Here is a 20,573-nt window from a genome sequence, read left to right as displayed (position 1 = left end):
AGATTTGACGTGAGTAGTGTGTAAAGAATATAAATATTGACACGTAACAAGAGGAGAATTCTTATAAGACTTAGATATATACGTTTTTATGAGGATTAAATTATATACGGACTTAGATTCATGGACTTTAGTATTGGGCTTTGATGGTGACTTGAGTTCATATAAATAGATTGAACGAATACGTTACAGGATTGATTACTATTATGAGTTGCTACTTAAATGAATTGTAGTATTTATGAAGGCTTGAGATATTCCGTATGGTGTAGTGCAATATATAATTGGCACGTGAAATAATAAGTTTCGAGATTTGATATAGAGATATTTGGATATCGTGCATGAATAGTATTGGCACGTGATAATGTGGATTGTATTATAATGAGAAACGTTGAGCTTCAGTACAATTAAGTATACTGGCATGAGATAGAATAAAAATTATTCTGAGATATAAATGTATGACACTTGAATAAATTACGTAACGAAAATTCTAGAACTTAGCTACCACAACTCATATGATTTGTCCCTTGTTATGAGCGTATGTGATATGATTGGCCCTTTTGGCATTTCAGTGAATCTGAATGGCCCTTCTGGCGTAAGTAATGTGATTGGCCCTTCTGGCGTTTCAGTGAAGCTTGAATGGCCCTTCTGGCGTAGCCGAATAGTGGCTTGATTATTCCGTTCGCAAAATTTAGAACGAGACGCGCGATATTTTATGCCGTATAATGGCAGTACTCATATAATGGCTTCCGTGTGAGGGTTACCTGGTGTGCGGCATCCCACTCAGGGTAGTTACGCACGGAGTGGTTCATTATGTGAGGGGAGGCATGTGGATGTACATGTTCGGCGTTGGAAAGCGATTGTGGTAGCCATGGAAACTAGGTAAGACATAGATACGACGTGATTTTAGGGACACGCAAAGAAAGCCTTAAATATTATAATTATGATAATATGTTGGTTAATGATATATCTTTAAATATATGATTGTATATGGTTTTCCAGAATGGTGGGTCAAACTAATTATTTGTGCAGAGACGACCCACTCTGTAATTGAGCATGAAATGCGGTAAGTATAGAATATGCTTGGCTGGTTATTAGTTTAGTTAGAACCTAAGACGCCTCGGTGGAGGAACTAAATGTCTTTGTATTATTGTTGGGAAGTTAAGGTGCCTCGATGGAGGAACTACATGCCTTATTTATTATGCGTATGGTATGTTGTATTAGTCGTTGAAAGTTAAAGCGCCTCGGTGGAGGAACTAACTGCCTTATGGATTGTGTATATATATGTATAAGTATATGCTATATTTTAGGGATATTCACACCAGCATTTTTATAATGCTGACCCGATTTGCATGTTTACTTATCGGGTGTGTTCATTAAATGAACATAGTTGATAAGTCTTGACATGTTTAGTATTGAAGAAGGTTGGTTGCTGCTTGTGGTTTGCGTTAGCGTCGCATTTCAAGATAGGTTTTGTTTTTCCTTGAGGTGATATAGATTTTCAGTTGAGACAATGTTATTTGTATTTTCATTTGTAATTTTAAATAAAGAGTTACTGAAAATAGATTTGTAATCTAATCTTATTTGTGAATTTTTGTAATAAAGAGGACTTTTGTTTAAGTTAAAATTTTTATTGGTTTTTAATTATCCGCATATTTAAACTATTTATGGGTTTTTGGAAGTTGAGAGTGCATCACACCTCGAAAATCGAAGAGTCGGGAACAAATATTGTTTTTCCGAATTCTATCGAAAATTCGGGGTGTGACAATCGGCGTCATCCCTTTGTACTTGCTTCCCTTTGTCCAGTTGCTTCTGCAAGTTGTTGCTATGCTCCTTCTCTCTTCTAAACCTCTGACGCAACACTTCTAAAGGCACGTCTTCATCTCCTATCTCCATATTTTTCGGATCTACTTCGTTTGCATTTGTAACATCTAGATCTTGAAGGTGAGTTACTAGAGCCTGAGGTGGCAGACATCTAGATCTGGGCTGTTGTGGCACTTGGAGTTACGAAGGCTGATCTTGCAGATCTGTTGCAGCGGGTTGATCTATCACTTACTGATTTATTAGTACTTCTGGATTTTCTTATTGTTGTTGTTGTTGTGTTATTGCATTCTTGTTCGCTTGAGACCTTGTAGTTTTTACCATTAATGGTGCTTGGAAGAAATAACATGGAAGAGGGCCCGTCAATAAGGACCACGGACGACGCTAATTATGTTTGGGTAAGAACTCACCCGAACACACTAACGATCTTGTTAGGGAAATTGTTGCAGAATTGTTGAGATTGTACCTTTAATGACTGTCTACGTATTCAAATCATTCTCTGGAATCAAAATTTTCAAATGAAAGTAGCTCTTTGTTTCAAAGGAATGAAGTATTTATAGGATAATAATAAGAAATATCCTTTCTTTAATTGCTAGAAAATCTTCTGTAATTATGTAAAGTCTTAATATGGAAGCATATTTTAACAAATCTGAATCTGCCATATATAGCTTGTGGTGCCATAATTTTGGGGCAGGATAGGCACACCATAATTTTGGGTAGAGCAGGCATGTCATATCTTTGGGCAGGGCAGACACCCTATAATTTTGGGAGGGCAGACACGCGCCATAATTTTGGGCGGGGCTCCGGCATACCATAATTTTGAGCATGGTACATAGTTTCGCTATAACGGTACCCAACCCAATGATTGTTTATGAGGGTGCAGATATGATGTCACATACAGCTAGCAAAGCTGCCCTTGCTGATCAACAGAAACAAGTTCAAGAAAACATACATTCTCAAATCAAAAGCTTCTCAACATTGATGGACGAGATTCTTGTTCCCAATTTCATGAACTCTAACAACCCTCTGAATATAAGTGGTGTTCCTCGTCGAAGTGGCCTAAGTTTTGCTGTTGGCAAAGGTGGGCCATGTAAAGGAGCGTTTTGGTCTTCTCCTAATTACAACTAGGAAGAATGGGAAGGGTTAGGATTTTGGATGTGACCGAGGTCGCTGTGAGCGAACTGCCTACGTATCTTCTCTCGTTTTTCCTTTTTCTGGGGAGAGAAGAATCAGGTCTGACGTAGTTCCAGTAGGTGGTATTTATAGAGTTTTGAGAGAGGAGATCCTTCTGACACGTGTATTCTTTTGTACAAATGTAGGGTGGAGATCGCGGATGAGTGTTGAATTGGATCTGTTATGATTGGGGGTAGATGCGGTAGTCCCTATTTCCCGGTGTTGAGATTACCACTAAGATTTTGGCAATCATTACCCCAAAGGCGTGTTTCTCTATTCGCCGTTACAGTATTTGCGAAGTGTTCGTGATCGAGATATCTCCGCTCGCACCACCTACCGAGCCGCCAGCAGGTCGGTCTTGAGGTCGATATCTTCGGTTCGCTTATGCTCTCGCGAAAGTCGCGATGCCCTATTTATGAGGATATCGCTCCCTACCTGCCCCTACGGTTAGAGGCGTTGGTGTAGGAAACGCTACCGAGAGAAATAGTCCGACGAAATGGTGGAGCGTGTGAAACAAGAGAGATGAACCGACGGTAGAGCGCCACTTTTGAATGTTGTGGCCTCGTGAATTGGCGGGGAAAAGTAGTTTTAACTTACGCACGCGTGAATGTAATCGTAGCGGTTGAAGCGAAACGTGTCGCCGCTATTATCTTGGAACTGGAAAAAGGACAAATGCGCCTTGGAACACGTGTGCGGGGCTATAAGCGTGAAGGGCTGTAATGATTACACCTTGGTAACCGAACGGGCGGTTTATACTAAATCAGATTTGGAATACGAAAAAGTTACTTCGTGTTTTCTTCTTCCGCAAAACGCCGACTAGGGTTTCCCAAAGCGAGTGCTCCCGCTCTTTGTTATCTTTCCATTTCCATTTGCTTTCCTCTCCATCCGCTTCGTTATTTTAAGTAAGTAGGTTATTGTAAGGCTATAGGGTTTAGAACCCGAATATTTGGTAGAAAAGGGGTGTTAGAATGTCCGATTCGATGATACTCGGTCGGAGGAGGTCCGGTGAGATATCTTTGAGTTGTGGAGAATGCGGATGAAGAATCGATGAAGTGTCGGGCGTGGGGGTTGAGTTAGAAGAAGAAGATAGGATAGGCGGGGTAATGCCCGATCCTCGGAGGAGATGGCGTGGCCAAGATGCGTCCGTCGAGGGGAGAGGTCGGCATCATCGCTTATGTGCCCCCTAGGTGTGAACCGTCGTCTTTGCTAACTCTTTCCCCGAAATGGGCAGCAGATGGGATTAATGTCCCCGACACGGGATATATGAGCCAATGCAATCGAAAGTGAAAATGTTCAGAGTGAGGAGTATAACCCCCGAACGGTGGAGTTATAACTGTGAGGGTTACCGAGAGCCAGATGCACATACCGCTCTTCAAACCGGTATCGCGACTTCTTGGCGCTTTGTTGGAAGTCTCCCCGTCGGTTAAATGGGTAATACCGGGCGATTATTTAAGGTGTTCACCTGGCGAACGCGAGGGGAATATGACATAGGGGTATCGGATATAGTGGAGCACTATGTGATACGTCGATCGGGGAACATGAACTTTAGCTTGCAAACCATGACGACGCTGCTCGCCGTGATCGATGGAGTAAGCAATGAGGCCTGGACTAAGAGACCGTTGTTGCTAGTTGGCAATTACCGTGGTGAGCGGGTGTATACCGCGAACTAGGATTTGTAACATATCCGGGGTAGGAACACTTTTCGTTGTTATTTTTCGAACGTTTGATAGCCGCTCTAACGTGTCTTTGTTTTGCTTTGGCTGCAGAAGTTTTACGTGGAAGCGCGAACCGATCGTGGGGAGATAGAAAGATTCGCCGGGGTGACCGACTCGTCTTTGAAAAACAAAGCGAAGTTGCCCGAGGTTGCTCATTTCTTTGAGGAAAAGGGGAGGGCGATCCGAGAAGAGGAAGGTGCAAAAGGAGCCCGGCCTCTAAGTCGAACGGCAGGAGGGGTGATGGAGAAGCGTACAAGTGATCCGATAACGCCGGAGGAGAGGCGGCGGGTGCAGGGGGCGCAAGGCGGCTGTTAGGGGGAACCGCAGAGTGGAGGATCGGGCAACCGGCCCGAATGGGGTTCGATCGAGGCTCCCGGTAGAGTTGGAGCCGGTGGTTTTGATCGCCGTGCTAGGGGCAGGTCCTGAGAGGAGGCCACGCGATGTCTCGAAAGAGACCGGACGAAGCCGCGAAAAGTAGCTCGACATGCTCGTGGAAGATGGTGCTAGCAACGGGGCGGATCCGATGGTGGTGCGGCCGGGGGCCCGCGATATCGCCAGTGAGTGGAGCCCGACCGGAAGCCAGTCATGGACTTGGCCACTTTTTGAGGGGTCCAAAGGCGCCGACCGGCGGGGCCGATCCCACCGGTGAAGAAGGCCAAGGCTCCACGTAAAGGCGGCCGAAAAGCGGTGGCGTCTCATGGGCGATCCGGAAGGACATTTTGTCTATCCGGGCGAATGGGGCGCAGCCGCGACTCGAAACGGGTTTAATCGGCCGCTTCGATCCAAAGAAGATAGCGGGTTGTTTGCTAGAACAAATAGCTCCGATGGCAAACGCAGAGAGCTAGATGAGAAGGGTTAGCCGATAACTTGAGACGAATGGAAATCACGCGAATGCTTGGTATGTCTTATAACTTCATCCGAGGTACTTGCTTGCAAATGCAAATTGTTGTTGTGTTAACCATGTGTATGTTCGCTAAAATCGGTGAGTGGATTCCGAAGTTGAAAGAGATCGCCCGGTTCGCGTAATCGATAGGGAAATGGTGCTGAAGCGCGGAGTGAAAATGTCCAGGGGCCGCAGATGGAGCGCCGAGGAACCGGAAGATTTGAAGAGAGCTCATGGAAGCCGTTGAATCCGCCAAGATGTTGAAAGATACTGAGCGGAAGAGCCGAGGCAAAAGCTAGAAGGAGTCAAGATAATGTGCGAAAGCAAACACCGTGGAGATTGGGAGGTCAACGATTATGCCTTGCACCTTTCGCAAGAAGGTTGCTCGGACGCTTAATCGCCTATGACATACGGACGCAGACTTCGTTGAACCGGAGGTCGACTACAATGGGTTTCAAGGAGGAACACGCCGGCGTAAGGCCTCCGCCCCTCAGTGGAGGAGGTTCAAGGGGTGCCGGTGGGGCGATTGCCTCTTCGTGAGCGCGCCGAAGTCGCAGTTGTTCGAAATAAGCTTGCGCTGCACCGACGTGATGAAGCTTAGAGTTGGATGGCATATCGATCATTGTGGACGGGAGATGCCGAGGTCGATGAAGCGCTTGGCGTGGAGGAGGAGTAGTTAATGTGGTCGAGATGACGAGTTGTAAAATTTGTTCTTTGCCTTTTTATCGGCTTTATATCTTTGTGGATACAATAAAACCCGGTTTCTCGGGGTAACCCGCAGTTCGCCTTTATATGTTTGTGTAATCTTGTAGTCCCCGAACAAAGTGGGTGTCTCTGGCGATTCGGGTAGCCAATGTGACGAACTCGTGTGGGGCGGGTTGGTTTCCGAAAATAATCTCAAAGAACTCGCTCAACATTGAAAGCATGATAACGCTTATTACACCGATCTTCCTTTGTTTACACGCGATGATAGATAGTCAGGTTGTGTGTGTATGTCCGAAGCCGGTTGCTCACCCATAGTTATGTAGATGACACGGCTTAGAATGGAACGTGGTAGGCCCATTGTGATGGCGACCTCCTTACTTACGAGTGGTAAAATGAAGGGAGCCGGTCCGTCATTGGAGTGCTTTAGATTGCGGAAGTGTGACGCGACGTGAGCATCGATCGATCGGCCGAGTCCGCCTCGAGATGCAGTCGAATTGCTTCAGATTCGTGCGCCGCTAATCGCAGTTCCTCTATGCGTGCATGACACGTGTAGGAGACGAGGGTTCATGGGACATAATGATGGCGGCGCGATGGCGCTTACGCCTCAAGGTGATAATGAGGCATTTAGGAAAAGACGCTTCCTAAGGAATATAAACCGCTTCTCACATATCATCAAGAGGTTTTGTCATTGTTTTGCCTAAGCTTTCCTTCCTCATCTTTGCTCGGCTTTGCCCCTGGTGGCTTTTCTTCGCCGCTTTGTTCATCGTATGTCGCTTCTTCTATGCGTTATTCAGTTTGAGAAATACCTAGAGTAAGTGTTAACTTTCTTTCACGTAACTTTGTTGGTAGGCTAGTATGGCTAGATGTCGCGGCGTTTGAGAGAAAACGCCCCTCTAACAATGGAGGAAATGGAGTTTGAGCCCCATGTTCATGGCGATCGGGGAAGAGAAAGGTTGCCGGAGAAGCCGGGCGGTCATAAACGGCCGAGGGAGAGATAGTCGCCTCTGGCGGGTGGCATTGTATTCGTCGCCACAGCCGAAAGCTGGTGAAACCATCGGTCGTTTGGTCGAAAGCACAACGAAGTCAGCGAGGTCGCCAGCTATTGTGTGAGAGTTCGCCCCACCATGTAAGGATGTGGGGAGCGAATTCTACTACCGGAAAAGACGGGGAAGAAGCGGATGGTTAAACGCCGGATCAGTAGCTTCACTCGGCCCCATAGCGACCCGCGTTTCCGGGATTGTGCTAGATGGAGACAAAGCGTAAGTTGAGGACGGTGACATGGGGACACCACCGGGGACGATGGATATGGCCGCTTGTTTGGTGAGTTCTTGATAGCTTAAGTCATTTTATCTTACGCTTCCGGAGTCCGGTGTTCTAACTATGTTCATGCCGCCGGGTATGATAAGTCGAAAGATGCCGCGGCCGCTTCGGAGATTAGTGGTAACCCGCGACGCGTGGGAAATGGGGTTGACGCGAGTCTGCGTGGGGGTGGACAAGAAGAAACGGATGATATGTCCACCAAGTACCGTAACGTAATCACGAGAACGCCTTGGTGTCGGATTTGACCGAAATGGAAAGGCGGAACCGGCTTGGACGGGCTTATGCGAAGAAATGTCGGCGTGGCGGAAGGGTGAAGCGAAGGCGATATCTCGAAGCTTGTATCGCCTATGCCGCCTCGACGAAAAGTATGACACCGAGGTCGACTCGACATACCGCTTCGACTAGCGCAGCCGGGAAGACAAGCATGTCATTCGAAAGTTGAGAAGGTGATCATCATCGGATCGACTCGGTCGTAAGTTGTGAATATAGTCTACATTCCTCTCTCTTATAACGGAGCAAACAATAGAGTGTGTTTTCGGGCTTGCCCAAAGGCTTCTTTTGTTCTGAGGACCGGTTTCCACGAAAGTGGCGCTCTATACTTTGTTTATTTTGTAATGATCATCGATCCGGATTTCTGGGTAATCCCGCCAGATCGGCGACGCAGCCACAATGATGACGTATTGTCATGGAACGTTGTTTTGGATGTGTATGCATACTCGTGGCATTGTATTTGTGTATAACTAGCAACTTGATCTTATGAATATGCTACCGCTAAAGTAGTCAACCCCTAGAAATATAGGTCGCCGATGTGGACAGAACTGGATGGGTTCTGACGGTGCCCGGAGAAGGTTTTTTGCGCGATGAGGCGTTCTCGGTGTGGTCGATCCTAAAATGTAGGGCAGCGACGTAACAAGACTTGCAAAGGCTATGTAGCCGTTGAGCTCAGAGAGTGTGTGCTTCGCATGGAGAAGCGTTCTCGTGTAGTCGATCCTAGAAATATAGGTCCTCGGCGTAACAAGAATCGAGAGAGCTAAGTAGCCCGTGAGCTCCTGGAGAGTATGTCTCGCCAAGGAGAGTTCTCGTGTAGTCGATCCTAGAAATATAGGTCCTCGACGTAACAAGAATTGGAGAGGCTAAGTAGCCTGTGAGCTCCTGAGAGCCGCGCTTTCATGAGAGGCGTTCGCTTTAGTCGATCCTAGAAATATAGGTCCTCGACGTAACAAGAACTGGAGAGGCTAAGTAGCACCTGAGCTCCGAGAGTCCGCTTCATGAGGAGAGCGTTCTCGCTTTAGTCGATCCTAGAAATATAGGTCCTCGGCGTAACAAGAATTGGAGAGAGGCTATGTAGCCCGTGAGCTCCTCGGAGTCGCCGTCACTGAAGCGTTCTCGTGTAGTCGATCCTAGAAATATAGGTCCTCGACGTTACAAGAATTGGAGAGGCTATGTAGCCTGTGAGCTCCCCGGAGTCGCCGCCCTCATTGAAATGTTCTCGTAGTCGATCCTAGAAAGATAGGTCCCGGCGTAACAATCGGGGAGAGGCTAAGTAGCGTGGTGCACTGCAATACAACTCAATCGGAGTAGATAGTATCGGTCGGCCTGGCAAAAACTTATACATTAATGAAAACAAAAGATTTTCAACATGAATGTCGCCTTCGATAAAAATTTTTCAGTGATAAGTATTCCAAGGTCGAGGCAACATCTTCCCCTCTTGGGTTCTTATCGGTATGCTCCATTGCCAACCACGGCGTTCCACGATGTAGGGGCCTTCCCATGTGGGTGCTAACTTGGAGTCGCCGTCTTTTGAGCACTAGGTCACCAGGGTTGAAAAGACCTAGGATGAACTCGCTTGTTGTAGGAGTTCTTCGAGAGTTTGGCGATAAGGCGCTACTCGGCAGCGGTCCCGCTTTTCTTCCAAAGGTCGACGTCTCCTTGATAACACTGAGTCGTTATGCCCCGAATTCGACAAGTTCCGGCGAAGTAGTGACGGTCGATTCGGTGGGAATTACGCTTCGTGCCATAACATAAGGAGAATGGCGACTAATCCCGTCTTGGGAAGCCGAGTTGTCTGGTGAGCCCATAGAATGTTTTCCAACCGATTTGGCCATTGGCTCTTATTCTTTTTCAATCTTTTTCTTCAAATTTTCCAAGATAGCTTTGTTCTTGGCTTCGCCCATTACTCCCGGCGTCTTCGCGAGTAGAAACGATGAATGATCTTCCACTTGGCTAGGAACTCTTTTGGTGCTCGGCCTTTGAATTGAGGCCCATTGTCCATTACCGCAGTATGTGGTAACCCAAATCTGGTGATAATGTGAGTCCGGATGAAGTTGCGGACATGGGACTCTTTGATGGTGTCGCGAGGAATGGCCTCGACCCCACTTGGTGAAGTAGTCGTGGGGCGGCTAGGACAAAGCGGGAAGCTTGAGTACTCTTACGTGGAATGAATGGTCCCATGATGTCCATGCCCCACATGTGAAATGGCGGGGCTCCGCTATCTTGTCGGTTAAGGCGGGTTGGATGATATTGTGGCGACGTTTGGCATTTGAGACATTTGAGGACGTATGCTTTAGCATCGATCCGCATCCGGGGCGAAATATCCTTGAGAGATGGCCTTGTGGGCTAAATGGCGGCCCGGCGTGATTTCCATTCTAGCCTTCGTGAATTTCGCAAAAATCAATTGACCACATTGCGGGGTAATGCATCGTAAGTCGCGACCACCAAATGGTTTTCTGAATAGCTTGTTTTGGACTAAACAATAACGCCGAGCTTGATAAAGAGACTGCTGAGGGCGTTGGCACGGCTCCTCGGGGCGTCTTGGTCTTTGGATATAATCAATGATGGGTTGCATCCATGTTTGGCTCACCGGGCGGGAGAGAGGAAATAGGTAAACATCATCAAGGTATGGTCGACTTGGTATGCGGTCGATCGACTACCTCAATGAGAACTTGTCGGGAACGAACTTCGAGGTCCGGGTAGCCAAATAAGCTAAACCGGCGTGTGGCGGTTCTCCTCACGCAAGAAATGATGTATGTGTACCGCTTAAAAAGCGATAAGCAATGACCGATGACGACCAAGATACTTTGAAAGGTTACCTTAAATGGGTAGTGTACTCTTTTTGCAACCCGGCTTAATCGACCAGTTCGGAAGTCACTAAAGACTTGGAGCTCTTCGACAACGGAAGCGGCATATCCTTAGTCCCCGATTAGTGCTTCAGACTCCGCTTCATTGTTGGAAGTGGCAAAGTCAATCTTAACCGACTTTTCAATCATATTTCAATCGGGAAACTAATACGACTCGATGCAGCTTCCACCGAGGTTACTTTCGAACCATCCACAAAGAGAGACCAGGCGATTTGACTTCAGCGTTGCATGTTTGGGAGCTCCGCTTCTTGTTCCCGGTTAGGGTCCTCGGTTGGGAAATCTGTAAATCGGCGGCGACGACCTTTACGAGAAGTCGCGGGGGCGAACTTCTATGTGGTGTTCTCCGAGTTCTTCGCCCAAACCGCCATTCGAGTAGTCTTGTTTTCTTTATGAAGGACTTTCTTCAATGGAAGGTCGGTGAGAACTTTGATTGGATGTGCTTGGAAGTACGGTCCGAATTTCCGTCGCGGAATACAACAAAAAGCGAGTAATTTTCGTTCGGGGAAGGAGTAGTTCTTTTCGGTGGCGTGGAGTGTCTTACTTCGTGAAGTAGATCGGCTTCTCTGAATTGTTCTCCTCTTTAAGAGAACCGAGGATAAATCGGATCACGACGAGATAAAGCCCGGTGTCTCTCCATATGCGGCTTGGCTAAGGCGGAGGCGTGGTGAGATACTCTTTGAGAGTAAAGCGAATGCATGATGACATTGATCGCCTTCCATGAGAACGGCTCGCCTTTTGAGGAGGCCGTAGGGAGCGGTCTACACTTATCCGAGGCCCTTGATATGAACCCGTTAAAAGCGCGCGACCATTCCCCGACAACACGTATCTGTTTCTTTGTCGTGGATCGGGCATATCCAAGAATGCTTCGGATCTGGTCGAGGATTGGCTTCGATCCCATGACTGCGACACGATACCCTAAAACTTGGGAGGGGCGCAAAGAAGGCATTTTCTGGTTCAACTTCATGCCCGTATCGGCGAAGTCGCGGAACGCTTGTTCTAAGTGGGTGAGGTGATCGCCCGACTTTTTGCTTTTGACCACCATGTCGTCAATGTAGACCTCCATGGTGTGCGCTAACATGTCTTTGAACATGTCCGCGTGACTAAAGCGTTGATGCGTGGCTCCAGCGTTCTTGGGACCGAATCCGGAGGGCGTTGTAACAATATATCCCTTGTTCCAATGAGCGAAGTCTTCTCTTGATCTTCTTCGGGCGAGTGGGATTTGGTTGTACCCAATCATGCGCGATCCATAAAGGAGAGGAGTTAAGTGACCACGGGTTTGGTCGACCCACCGGGTCAATCTGAGGCAAAGGAAAAGCTATCTTTAAGCGTGGCTTTGATTGACATTTGTGAAATCGACACATAAAGAAGGTGTGCCATTCTTTTTGGGGCGGCAACAATATTGGCAATCCACTCCGGGGTAGTCGACCTTTCCGATGAAACCGACTTGCTTGAGTTTTTCGACCTCGTCGTTGATGGCTTTTGAAAACGCAGGGATAGTCGGCCAGGGTCGTTGTCCGAACCGGTGCGGCATTGGGGTTCACATTTAATTTGTGGCATCTGCGAAGTTAGGATCGATTCCGGGCACATCGATATCTGACCAAGCAAAAACATCTTTATTCATAGATAAGAAATTTACAAGTTGTGATCCGAGTGTGGGGTCGAGGTTAGCCCTACATACACAAACTTGGGGTCGCCTTCGGTACCAAGATTCACTCTTTCTTTTCTCTTCTTTGGAGGCTTTTACGGTGATGGCGAAGCACCGCTTAGCCTACTTCGCCATCGGAGGAGATCGAGCACCCGTGGGACGACCGACCGGTTTGAATGTGGAGCGACCTTCTCGTACAACGGGCCGGTATCCACGACACGGGGAGGGCCACGGTGCTAAGCACGATTGATGGAGCGCTGCGGTGACAATTGTGGCGGCTTGATATGGCTGGGACGATCTACGAAACTTTAACCGACAAAGGGGCTCCACAAAGGTAATCGACCGGTTCGATCTTTGGGGTCCTGCTTATTTGGCGGACCTCGACTCGGTGCGAAAAGTGTCGGCGATGGAAGAACTGCTGCACTGGAAGAGCCCCCAAATACGCTGGCGATTCGGGTTGGACTTCTGCGACTAAGTCCCGCGTGCCATTGTGTAGGCTGGAGGGCTCCTCGTATGGTGGGAAGCAATTCCGCGGCGTGCATCTGTTGATTGGACTGGTTCTTGATGGTGCGCCTTCAAGTTGATTGCCAGTTCCATCATGCCTCGAGGTCCCGGAAGCGGAGAACTTGATGTAAAGTAGATGGTACGGCACGCCGATGAATCAATCGCCCGAGGATGGCGTTGTATGGCGACTTGTCAGTCGAAGCAGAAACCGAGTATTCCGGTAATCTTATCCTCTTGAGATCCCACCGATCTTGGTAAGATAATGTCACGGCGAGTCGGCTCTGGAGCCATTGAACCCATAAAGGGGAGCCGATCGGGTCGGCGGCGAACGGTTTTGGGGAGATTCATCTCTTGCATGGTGTGGTAAAATAAGATGTCACAGAACCTGCCGAGTGGTCGATCGGGGCCAGGACTTGTCCGGTCGGCGATTTTGACATGAACGACCAATCGTCATTATGAGGAAGGCAAACTTTGCTTAAGTCGGCCTCCGCGGAAAGTGATATCGCTGGCAAGCTTCACGACTGAAACCCGCGGCGGGCGTGGCTGTGAAGTAAAATGATAGACTTCTGAAGAGCCGACCGAGCGTCTTTTCTCGGGGAAGAAGTCCGCGCGAATCGTCCGGAAAGGTAATCACATGAATAGTCAGCGAGCATTGTCCGCGATCGGACGAAATCTTTAAACATTCGTGGCGAACGCTCCGCGGGGCGTCCTGGCTGTGAGGGCGAGCACGTATCCCTTATGGCGGTGACGGTGGGGTGGAGATCGGCTAGCATTACCGCGAAAGCCCGGCAACTTGTGACGCAGTGGCCATCGAATGCTAATGTAGTGTTTGATATAACCGGCTTTCCACCGAGTCTTGGAGATAATGCTTGAGCCCCGGCATGCATCGGTTTAGGCACTTTGCTTTATGAAATGCACAAAAGGCTTGCCCCAGTCGATCTGCGGTCACGATGGTTGGCGGAAAAAATGAGGCGCTTTGATCTTATCCGGTATGTGGACTGGGGCGAGTGGGAGCAATAAACTTCTCGCTGTTATCGATCGCAGACGAAGCTGGCGGTCTGGCGACTGGCGGCGTTCTTGTCCGCAGGGAACGATCCGAGACGGCGACCTCGTGCCTCTCTCGCTAAACCATGGAGTTTTAAGGTTTCCTGCAACTTGATGTACTTGTCGACCACGGCGTAGAGCTCGGGCGATTAATCTCATGCGTTCACTTCATCGGCGACTAGCTTGAGGTCATTTTTTGCTTTTCGGCAAGCATTAGAAAAAGCCGATTATGGGCGAAAGATTCTTTTCAAGCCACTTTCCATGCCGCCGATTCGGCCTTGAACCGTCCTAGGAATTCACGAATAGTTTAAGCCCTCGCTTGAAAGATAATTGAAGCAGAGAATCAAGATCTGCCTTCTTCGCTGTTGTGGGCGTCTTGGTGAACAAGTCGATGAAAAATTTTCGAAGGTGTTGATAAATCGGACTCGATGAAAAGAACCAATCGAGGCGCCATCGCGAAATAATCTAATCTGGCGGTGGAGATAATCAAACTTCGGTGAGTATGTAAAGTGCGGACTTTGAATATAGCGAGCCACGCATCTTGACCGGCGCGGTCTTTGCCGTCGCATACATGGGAAAGCGTGGAAAGGGATGAAGTCGTGTGGAAGGATTTCTTTGAGGACCTCTGCGATGCGGAGATCTTGTGATACGCCTTAAGCATCTTGTGTACAATCGTGTCGAGTCCTTCTTCGCGAGGTCCGCCGATCACTTTCGGGACAACTTCGTTAAAGGCTGGCGGTTAACGTCGTTGATCTTGTGTTCGGCTCCATTGCCCGACTTCTTTATTCTTGGTAACTATCCACTTTGAGCACGTAAGGTAGCATTTTCCTCCCCTGAGCAAGGAAATGCTCTCGTTCGTTACTCCCAACCGCGGTGAGCAAGGTTGAACTTGTGCTTCTATACTAACCATGCTTAGGTGGGTTTGGAGAATTAGAGATGATCTCGAAGTGGTTCTCGATGTCGAAACCCGCAGGCGGCGCCAATGTAAAAAGGGCGTTTTGGTCTTCTCCCAATTACAACTAGGAAGAATGGGAAGGGTTAGGATTTTGGATGTGGCCAGAGGTCATTTGTGGCTTAACTGCGTGTCTTCTTCTCTCGTTTTCCTTTTTTAAGGAGAGAATCATCGCGGTCTGACGTAGTTCGGTAGGTGGTATTTATAGAGTTTTGAGAGGGAGATCCTTCGACCGGCGTGTATTCTTTTGTACAAATGTGGGGTGGAGATCGCGGATGAGTGTTGAATTGGATCTGATTATGATTGGGGGTAGATCACGGTAGTCCCTGATTTCCGGTGTTGAGATTACCACTAAGATTTTGTGTCATTACGGGTGGGGCGTGTTTATTCGGCGTTATTGTTGTGAAGTGTTAAATGTTTATCTTATTCCATGATACCACATCTTTACAGAAACAGAAATGTCAGAGTCATTCCAGAAACAGAAAATTCCAGAGTTATTCCAGAAACAGAAATGTCCAAATTCCCTAAACAAATTCAGATAAGGACCGCAACATCCAACTCTGCTCACTACTCATGTCATCTGCACATGATGCATCAACACTCTCGTTGGTCTGATTAATCATCTCTGGGTGATCAGATCCTTCACTGCATATCTCAGTGGCATTTTCTTCAGCATCAGGGGATAAATCCCCTGTCACATCAGAACTCTCATGCAATAGCTCAGGGCATTCACTATCATCAACTGCTTCCATGCTAGTTTCTACTTGGAAATCCTCTTTGTCAGAAGATGCTTCAGACAGTTCCCGTCTAGCTTTTCTTCTCAGAAATCTTCTGTGAGTACTTCGACTTACAGCAGGCAGCCAATCGCTCCCATTCTCATCAACTTGTCCCTGAGAAGCATCAATTCCATCAGCAACCATCTTTTTACCTTCAATGTTTATCTCTTTCTTGACAGGCCTATATCTTCTAGGCTTCCTAAAACTGCTACTTATATCTTCATGTTCATCGCAAACACCAGCAGCGTTTCCTGTAGAACAACCAGTATGACTATCAATGGAGATGACATTCAAGTTTAGGTCCTTCAAGGGGAGGATTTTGGATTCAGAATTTGAACCCACCTCCGCCGCATGTTCTAAAGCTTCCCATTCTTCCAAATTAGGGACGTTAGAACCCCATCCAGGCAACTCTTTCTCAGCCATCTTTCTGACATTAACTAGATGGACTGGGGGAGGGGTATCCCTTAGATGCTTAGTCCCATGAATCTGAGCTTCCAATGTATAAGTCAGCGCAATAAGTTTGAGATCAACATCTGAGAGGGTCTGTAAATCACCAGTTGCCCTTGCAAAGTTGACAACTGCCAAATTAAAATGAAAATGTTAATGATACCTGAAGCAGGCAAACAATGCAATATACATAAATAGTTATACCTGTCTTTAGTGCTTGAGAAGAAGGCTCTACAGTCTCAACAGTAAAGGGCAAAAAAGCGAGCTTATGCCTCGAAACAGGATCTCTAATCTCTTCCAAGACTTCCAAAACGGAAACAAACTTATGAGGAACCATCAAATGTATGTCATTTTGTAAACATCAGAATAAATCAATCAAGTTTTGAATATCACAGATTATTGCCAATTAGTTAGAGGATGCTGGGTTGAAACTGACTCATTTGGTTTTATTATTTCCTTCCGTCTGAACTTCCAAAGTTCTCGGCCATTACCTCATTTTCATCTACATCTCCACAAATTCACATCGTCATTGCCACTCCCATTTTAACTAAATCACTCAACAAATGATCATAACACTTTTATCCTCAAATCCCAATTTCTTATAACTAGCCCACCCAATTCACGTGCCCATAAAACAATATCAAACCCAAGCCAGGCAACAACAAGACAGTTGATACATTATTAGGATTTGAGGATAGCATATAATAAAAATAAAAAACTGACCTTGGAAATGTCGGCAAGAAATTATAAGGGAGAGAAAATTAGGATTTGAAGGTTGTTGTTGATGATGTTGTGTTTTGTAGCTGAGATTGTCAAATTTGGGTGTTGACAATCAAAAATTTCGTTGTTCCACAAACTGCTTCGCCCATGAACTTCGAAAATAAGGGGTTTTGAATTTTGGGTTTTTGGGTTTTGATTTTTGGGTTGTTCGGTGGTTTGATTTTGTTGTTGATGATTTTGGTAGTTTGATTTTGTTGTTGATGATTTCGTTGTTGATGATTTTGGGTTTGATTATGCTGTTTTGAAATTCAAAACCCAAACCCTTCGCAGAAGAATTTCGAAACCACCCAAATTCCGAAATATCGCTTTTTCACCCAAATTCCGAAATATTGCATTTGCATCTTGATCTTGATCTGATTTTGATCGAACGGACGAGATTTTGCTGTCTGGATGCTGTCCGAAATTTTGCTGTCTACCTAGCCTGCCCATATATATATATAAACATGTCAACATTAATAATTAGATAAATAAATGAAATGAAACAATAACTTAATAAATAAAACTTACCGGTATAATCCAAACAAAGCCGCACAAATCGCCTTTAGCGGCTTTCGTCTCAACTGCGAGGTCTAGCCAGCAGTAAAGGTATGCCAAGATGGATTGACCCCAGTCATAATTCCGGCCCACATCCTCTCTACGTCTAAGACAGTGGACATCTACCCGATACGTAAATAACTATCAGCATATCCAAATAATACCGCACCAACAAAGTAGAAGAGGAAGACACGTACATACTCGTGGATCGACTCATCACCAATATGATAGTCTTTCGGCTTCTCCTTGAGTCTATTCAAATATCTCGAAGTAAGCCAACTCATATTTATAGCTCATCCCTTAAACTGCTCAGCCGATAATCTCAAAAACCCGTCTTGCTCATCATCTTCAACCAAATCAAAACCTTCAAAGAAACTCATCGCCGTAGTAAAAACCTCTAAAGTTTCATCAAAAGGAACGGCATCTCCATAACCAATTGGGATACCCGTGAGCATTGTGAAATTAAGAGGGGTAATCTCAAGCTCACCCCATGGGAAATGGAATGTGTGGGTAGTTTGCCACCACCGCTCAACTATCTCAAACAACAACGCCTGATCATTTTGTCCCAAATTAGAATGCAAAAAGTTCCCAAATGGTGTGGCGGATATAATGTCGATAGCAGAAATGACAAAATTAGGATCCGTTTTTTATTTCATACAACACCACCACAACACAACATTTGAAAGTGCACAATGCACTTTCCATAGGTGTACTTCCTACATTCAACCAACACGCAATACAATATAATTACAACTAATTATTTTTTAAAACAATGCGACAAATTCAAACTAATTACACAACAACAAACTTGATATAAACTAACATAAATAATAATAATTAACATAAAAAAAAATCAAAAACTTACTTGAGACTCCGCCACTCGATTTGCTACGTGTCGGACCGATGTTGACGCTAATGGTGGGTGTTCCTCGATTTCACAACGCGGTGGAAAATTGAACCCAAGTTCAATTTCGTCCTCCTCGCCCACATTACGCGTTCTCGACGACGATCCTTTTTTTGGAAATTTTAACATTTCCAAACCATCGGGAATGCTCTTCATGTGGTGAGGTTGGTGGGGATGCATTGGGGAGGAAGTCATTATGAATGGAAGTTTGTGTCAAAAGATTGTTAATGGAGGCTAGAAAATCGCAATTTTGGCTGGAAAGGAAGTGAAAATGGAGCCTGTTTGCGTCTGTTCATATTGAGTCATCAGACGGGATGTTATAAAATACCAGACGGGATGTTACATTCCATCTCGTATCAAAAACCTCCAGACGGAATCTAACATCCCGTCCGAGATATTTTTTATCACCTTTACATTGCACAGCTTCACTTTGTTTTTCACCGGGTTGGTGAAAAAGGGGTGAATAAGTGATGAGGTGGCAGTGAATAAGGGAGGGAAAACTATCACCTGCATTGCAAATGCTCTAAGAACCAATTTTAATTTCCATGGAGGAGCAATATTCATGGAAGACCTTGAATTTTAGTACAATGACCGGGTGTTGAGCTCTGAACTTACGTACACTAGCCTAACGTCCAACTCAAGCCCAGCCCAAATAAACTTATATAGAGTTTAAGTCCATTAGGCCATCACCAATGTAGGCCCTTAAAAGCCAGGCCCACGTCACAATTTTTGGAGAGCCAGGTTGGATTAATCAGGTTCATTAAATTCCAACCGTGAAACTAAATAGTAAATTAGGGGTGTTCATGGTTCGGTTCTTCTCGGTTTTGGTTCTGGGTCTATTTTTAGCGGTTCCTATTGGATTCGGTTCTTTCAGTTTTTTTTTCTTATATTTTGAAAATCCGGACCCATACCCATTAATTAAGTCAGTTTCAGTTCAGATTTCGGTTCCTTCTCGGGATATACATTTTTATGGTTAAAATTATTTTTTTTAGTTATATAACCGATATAAAAGTTGGTTTACGGCGACTATAACACTTGTCATCGATATTTTTGTCCTCTCATAAGAAATAATGGTCCTAAATTCAATAATTGTATTTGAAAGTTATCTAAAAACTTTAAATACATTCTCATATATTATACGTATGTGAATATTTTAAATCGAACATGTGTATATTATACTATACGTAATGCGTCATATATAGAATAAATATCACATGTACCACAATTGTTAGTTAGCATTGCACGTATTCATTATCCAATATATATACATGTAATATATCAAGCACGTACACATTCATGCATTAGTTAATATAGACAATGTATTAGTTAATTCATAGTATACGACTATACGTGTTGCATATAGGGGTTGCATTAGATTGTTATTTTATTTAGTCCCTTAAATTTAAAGATAAAGGTATATATGCTCCACTGGTGATGCCCTTAAGTCCTTAACCAGCTAGCTAGTTGTAGTTGAATTAGGCTTTGGACACATAATTCTCATTTCCACTAAAGAAAAGAAAAAGGTCCGATGGTTTATGAGTAATGATAAGTTTTCCATTTTGTACAGACAATTCTATAAAATTTTGCGTTAATTAGTACTTTGACTTGGTATTGAGGAGTTGCAATTTATCGATATAATTCACCTCCACGACATGATAGAATCTAAAACTACGAAAAATATCGAATTGTACATGTAACTTGTATTATCCAATGGAGTATACTCACATAGCACCAAATATTCTGACAGGAATCCTCTTTTACAGTTAATTTTTTTTGATCGCTAGAGTATGTAATAGAAATGCTAATGATCAGTTAGCAAAATGAGCCAACAAGTATGCAGGGATTAGTTGGGTGAGACTCTGTTGAACCTCTGTACAAATTTTATGTATGAATGGAAGTTTCTTATCGAAAAAAAAACATAGCACCAAATATCAACACTTAGTCTATGGCACAAATGACTATTCTACTAAAATCACATTCTTATCTCATTTCATTTAAGCTAGTCCAGAATTAGTGATTTGTCTATCATTTTTTACACTTGAGAATATCTGATCAAATCCATTCTTTGCTGAAAGAGAGGAGTGTTCGTTATTGTCAAAAGCTCCATGCAATGATCCAAGTATGACCAATGCGGCTGCCAAGCTAAGTGCCACCACTGACATAAAAGTAGCCATGGCATAGAGAACTGGGTGGAGGCTTAAAAACACGGACTCCACCACGGCCCCCTCCTGTGAACCCA

General features: G+C 45.4%; 1 protein-coding gene and 1 pseudogene across 2 annotated transcripts in view; both read right to left on the bottom strand.

Annotated features, from left to right (window-relative positions):
• The window catches only part of LOC147506266 (elongation factor 1-alpha pseudogene), a 34,114-nt pseudogene that overhangs the window by 6,962 nt on the left and 6,579 nt on the right, over positions 1 to 20,573 (bottom strand). The gene's annotated exons all lie outside the window — the stretch shown is intronic.
• On the bottom strand, positions 15,317 to 16,799 carry LOC147506268 (RNA-binding NOB1-like protein). Its single transcript, XM_086558508.1, has 2 exons — positions 16,321 to 16,799; positions 15,317 to 16,247 (listed from the first exon to the last, which is right to left on the bottom strand). Exons 1-2 carry the CDS (start codon positions 16,451 to 16,453, stop codon positions 15,418 to 15,420), a joined length of 963 nt encoding a protein of 320 aa, XP_086414634.1. The 5' UTR covers positions 16,454 to 16,799; the 3' UTR covers positions 15,317 to 15,417.

The sequence above is a fragment of the Coptis chinensis genome, chromosome 4 (assembly GCF_015680905.1).
Source record: "Coptis chinensis isolate HL-2020 chromosome 4, ASM1568090v1, whole genome shotgun sequence".
NCBI classification, from domain to species: Eukaryota; Viridiplantae; Streptophyta; class Magnoliopsida; order Ranunculales; family Ranunculaceae; genus Coptis; species Coptis chinensis.
This window is presented reverse-complemented; position numbering and strand designations above follow the sequence as displayed.